The sequence below is a fragment of the Dermacentor albipictus genome, chromosome 8, assembly GCF_038994185.2.
Source record: "Dermacentor albipictus isolate Rhodes 1998 colony chromosome 8, USDA_Dalb.pri_finalv2, whole genome shotgun sequence".
Lineage (NCBI taxonomy): Eukaryota > Metazoa > Arthropoda > Arachnida > Ixodida > Ixodidae > Dermacentor > Dermacentor albipictus.
This window is the reverse complement of record NC_091828.1, coordinates 108,100,199-108,105,527: the sequence shown is the minus strand read 5'-3', so window position 1 is coordinate 108,105,527 and position 5,329 is coordinate 108,100,199. Positions and strand designations below refer to the sequence as shown.

The 5,329-nt window shown below is 49.5% G+C and overlaps 1 protein-coding gene across 1 annotated transcript; it reads left to right on the top strand.

The window, feature by feature from the left end:
• The first annotated feature begins 313 nt into the window (after window positions 1-313).
• On the top strand, window positions 314-4,292 carry LOC139048985 (uncharacterized). The gene is made up of 2 exons (XM_070524000.1): window positions 314-1,897; window positions 3,091-4,292. Exons 1-2 carry the CDS (start codon window positions 500-502, stop codon window positions 3,400-3,402), a joined length of 1,710 nt encoding a protein of 569 aa, XP_070380101.1. The 5' UTR covers window positions 314-499; the 3' UTR covers window positions 3,403-4,292.
• The last annotated feature ends 1,037 nt before the right edge of the window (window positions 4,293-5,329 follow it).

The following is a 5,329-nucleotide window of genomic DNA, read 5'->3' as shown; positions in this document are numbered from 1 at the left end:
TGGCTCCGGTGCATTGCAGCCACACATGATTACCTACGGTAAAATCTTATCTCGTGTAGGGTATCATAACCACGGATTCATGCATCTACGACTGCATACTGTGAAGAAGCAGGCACACAGAAGTGGGTGAAACGAGCGAACAACTTTGTCGCTTCTGCAGAACTTCATCAGAGTTCACTGCTTTCAACAATGATGTTTGCCGAGTAAATGTGGAAAACTCGTTCGAACATCTTGCGATAAACGCACGCCTTCGCAAATCTCGTGGAAATATTTCTTCGCCACGCCTTGGGAGTTACGCCAGCGCCACCGCACCTCTGTGACGTCACGTTGCTAGCGCGTAGTGTATCACGTGTGCAAAAAACATTTGTCAAAAGTCGTGCGTAACGCTCGGTAAGCACCATTGCCTTTCCCCGTTGCTTCGGCCGCGCCACTGGAGCCTCTACAATTGGCCGAGCGTGAAGCCCTCCACTAAAGAAACAAGGCACAGGGGTAACAAATAATGGTCGTGATACGCGCCCACCAAGGGCCGTCTTCTCTGGTTGAGAAGCTAGACGCTGTGAAATATGTGTCGGCTATCCGCTCACTCGACTTGACGAATTGCATTCTTCTCGAACCGAACGAATTGCCTCTGCACATCGGCAAATGTGCGCGACTCCAATACTTGCGGTGCGCCGCCTGCCCGCTCAGGCCGAGCGCCCTGCTCGATTTAATGCTAAACCGGCTTCCGCGTCTAAAGGAAGTTGAGTTCTCCCTCGTTGCTGAGACGGACGTGGACTCGGAAATAAGGGACATGCACAACACCGCGTCGCAAGTACCAGGCACCCTCGCACTCAATCTCCGCCGCATGTACGCCGAAGTGAGCGGCGACATGAACTTCAAGCTTCTCTCGGCGCTCCTGAGCTACTGCCCGAAGCTGGACGAGCTGCGTGTTCATTTCGTGCGCGGAAACTTCATGAACGCGCTCCTGGAATGTAACACCATCCTCGAACAGGGCGTCAATTTGGAAACATTCACGTTCTCTTCCGAGGTGCCAGCCTCCAATCAACGCCTGCAGTCCACACCAGTGGACTTCATGAGCTGCGCGGCCGTCTGCGCCAACGTCAGCTACCAGAAGTCGAGCAACATGTGGAACTGTGTTCTACTCCGAGATCTCGCTGTCGGGTACACAAATCCCATCCATTTGCCGCAACAACTGGTCCTGGTTGCCGTGCACCACGCAGAAGGCTTCACGACGGAATGGATTGGCCTGGCCGGCTTTAGACACTTCTGGACGAAAGTGCGAGAACTCTGCCTTCTGCTGTTTCCGGCACAGCCCTCCGATGGCGTTTACGCGACGGCTGGCGCCGCGTATGGCGACAGTCTTCGCGACTTCATCTCTGTCAAGCTCCAGCAGGTCGTCGAGCTTAACATAAGCGCTTTCCACTTCGGCTCCGACCTCGACTTCACGGCACTACTCCAGGATGGCTCACTGGAGCATCTGCGATCCCTCTCCGCGACCCCTTGTGGGCTTCGCCGCCCGTCTGCTCTGCGCCGTCTGGCGCAGAACTGCTCCGACTTCAAAGAACTGGACGTCCGCATCGATAGGCGCGGCAGCTTCGTTCAGTGCGCTGTCTGCGAAGGTGAGTTCTACAACGATCCCAAAAACAAGCCGGAAATGCAAGACGGCGGCCCCGTGTTTCACAATGCACTTGCCAGGCTTACCCTCAGTGACGTGCATGGCCCTATGTCCCTTTGGTTCATCGAGACCTGTCCAGCGGATTCCGTGCGGCTCTCAGACTGCCCTAGTCCCTCGCTCACAGACTACCCGTATTTGGGTCGGCTGCTCGCCAGAAACAGCTCGCTGAGTTGTCTAGTGCTTCGGCACGATGCCCTGCCCATCGACGAGGCGTGTCTGATGGTGAGTCGGGTTCCTACTCTAAATGTGTCAATCGGGCTGGAACCCGAAATTTCCTCGTTTATACATATGCTCAGTGAGTTATGTACCATGCAAAATATGTGAAAAATCGTGGAGGGAGAGGTAGGACAGACCGCAGACTACCAATTGTCGATGAGGATAGCTATAGGGGCTTGTTGGTATGCTATATATTCTTTTGTTGTAGCGCAGGCTAAACGAGGACAACAGAAAGGCACATCTCACGCACAAAGAGCTGCGTGTGTCAGATGTCCCTCTCTCTTGTCCCTGTTCAGCTTGCGCTACAACTAATTTAGATATACCCAATGTTTTATTGCATGAAACGACAGGAAGCCAATATGTATGTAAAGGGACCACTAGCACGACCCAGAAATGCGCAAACACCTAGAATAGTTTTGCCGCCACTGTGAAATGAAATGCGCACACTTTCCTTTCAGAAGCGAACAAAAAGAAATACAGATTCTGCGCGATGCATTACTTGTTGTGCATGAACCAACCAATCAGCAACAAAGTACTTTTGCATTAGGTGCACTGTAGTTGCGTATCTTTCTTGAAGCAAATGCTCACGGTAACTATATAATTACACTCGCAGACACTGTCGCCCTCTAACGGCAGAAGAAACGAAAAAATAATTATTTCTTCCCAGAGCTTGCTGTTTCGCTCAGAACAGGCAACCGATCGCAACCATAAGTTCCTGCAGTATCACAACACCGATTTGCTCCCATCAAATTCTTTAGTTTGTTTAACACAATTTCTGAAAGCTTAATTTCACTTTATAATGTTTACCGCAGACACGGGCATCGAAGGGTTACATACGGGGAACTGAAATTGCTTCGGCAAAACTTTCTAGCCTCTACTCCTTCCCTGTCGCACTCGCATGTTCCATCGCTCCTGGTGCTGAACAGCGCAACATAATACCATGGGGGAAAAAAGGAACAGACACACATCCTGTTATTCCGTGATATTTCTGCTCAGGTAATGAACTAACAAGCCCAAATGCATGCACTGTACAATGCACCCAAAAAGAAAGGATAAAGCATGTAAATGTCTATCATTCATCCTTGCATCATTTTTTTTCACCATTAGAGTGCGAGTTAAAGGCATATACGCCCTTATTAAATTTTTGGACGTCTAAGTTATTTAAGAATATAATTTTCTCGGGCATCCCTCCATTACAGGAAGCCATCTCCCTCATCGGCCGCCTGCAGCACCTGTGCCTTCTGTCGGCGGTGACGTTACTGGACAGTATCGCCGAGGTATGCGTGCAGACGTTCAGCGACAGCCTGAAGCCTCACATAAAGTGTGTACACGTTCACTACCAAAACTCTACCGACGGCACCGAGAAGCGCGTCACGTGGATGAAGCAGCTTCGCGCTCCAAGCGGTGGCGTCCTGGTTCGAGATGGTCCCTGCTTCCTCTATTGTTCGACGGCTACGTTCATAGGACTCGCCAAGCCGCTGAATCGTGACTTCAAAGAGATCATGTATTGAATGCACCGTCGAGACGTAATAATGTCTCATATATACGCGTAAAAGTGCCTACAATGGTACAGCTTCTCATTTGCTTCTTTGATTTCTATCTTCGAATGTGCATGCCTTATCCCTTGCTTATTTTTCTTCCTTCCCTCAGTGTCTGAACTCGCGCAAAAATGCGCCCTGCAAAACTTTTTGAGCCCTTTAAATAAATCGCGCTACACTCTAAGAACAGTTTACACCCTTTGGCTTGCCCCTTCTGCCACACAAAAACAATCGTCATCTGCCTTGATGCGTTTCCTTTCTTTATCGCTGCGAGCACGGAACTTTCCAGTAACGAACGGCACGCGCGTTATCAGCATAGAACAGCTTACACCCTTTGGAGTGCCTCTTCTGATAACGCGCGTGCCGTTCGTCACTGGAAAGTTCCGGGCTTGCAGCGATAAAGAAAGGAAACGCATCAAGGCAGATGACGATTATCTTTGTGTGGAAGAAGGGGCAAGCCAAAGGGTGTAAACTGTTCTTAGAGTGTACATGTCAGACCATGCTTCAGGAGATCACATGAGACAAATATTGCTCGCTTTCATGAATCGGAAAAAGTAGAATAGGGCGTGACGGCCTCTTCAGCTGGCGGTGCGGAAACGCCGGTCAACACTTCATTCCGTGAAGTGCTTGTCGGTTACGGGTTGTCTAAAAATTGAAAGCACGGCCTCCGTGATCGGGCTGCGGTTCTTGGAGGTGATGCACGAAGCCCTGGTGGTGAATGCAGTAGAGTGGGAAGCAAAGTTCTATGCCCAGTGCGAACAAGGCGCACGAGAGGCTGCGCAGGGTACTCGGCCAAAGACCAGAGTTCGTGGAGTATTTTGTTATCCGTTACTGAGACACGAACGTTCCTTTCAAAGGATGTTCTCCAAAGAACACTTAAAACGAACTTTCCATGTAGACCGCAGCAAATTCAATTCTTAGCCGCAGAACCGGAACGCTGAAAATTCGGAATGTGCAACCGACTGTTCCAAACGCACACGTGGCGTCACACACGCAGCTTCTCGCCGTGCTGGTCCTCCAACGTGGTCAAAGATAAGACAACGGCAATTCAAGGCATCGCATGCGAATCGAATGGTCCTTGCTATTCGGTATCGTATGCGAATCTAGAATTCACTATTTGAAGTTGTCGAACACCATATGTGTAAGGGCACCACTGCTGCTCTTACAGTCTACAGGGAGAAAGGCAGATTTAAGCGGACGCCCTTCTGAACCGTTCTGGTGCAGGAGAACGGAGGTCTTTGAGCGAACGATCCAGTTCCAGGACGAACACATGTTGGAGGTCAGCAGCTCAATAGTTACCAGGCGTTGAGTAAGAAGGGCTTGCCTTAGGAAACCGACAAATTGTAACTTAGGAGGATGGTTTTGGCTAGTTGGCTTTCCATGAGACCATGTCATTCAGCGCGAAGCGGGACAAGGGATGAACAAGAACGAGGACAAGCGTTGTCGTAGTTCTTCATCCCTTCTCCCGTATCGCGCTATACAACACATTCTCCAACAAATTGGTTGTGTCGATATGCACAAGGTACTCTTCTATGTCCACAGTCTCACCATTGTTGGATACCCTCACAACGATGCGGGGTGATGTAGCATTACCCTCAGCTACTGTTTAATGAGCCCTATACTGTAGTTATTATATCAGGCCATGTGCTATTCCTTTTTTTACATTACCGTCATTATCACGGTGGCCTAGACGTGATCGCATACCTTGCATCACACAAATTTGTGATTAACGATTTCTGAGGTGACGTGACCATAAGTTATTAGAGTCAAAACACGTATCAAATAAAGCAAAAAAGCTTCTCGTTGTCAGACTCCACAAATATTTAACTCGCCACTGTCATTGAAAAGAAAAGTGCACAACCATTGCATTCTACAGGTGTTAACATATGGAGCCGAAACA

What these genes read in the sequence shown, in the direction of transcription:
- LOC139048985 (XM_070524000.1), top strand. Translation starts at nt 500, where the DNA reads ATGGTCGTGATACGCGCCCACCAAGGGCCGTCTTCTCTGGTTGAGAAG. An exon ending in TCGACGAGGCGTGTCTGATG is followed by an intron (nt 1,898 to 3,090) that starts GTGAGTCGGGTT and finishes CCTCCATTACAG; the next exon opens with GAAGCCATCTCCCTCATCGG.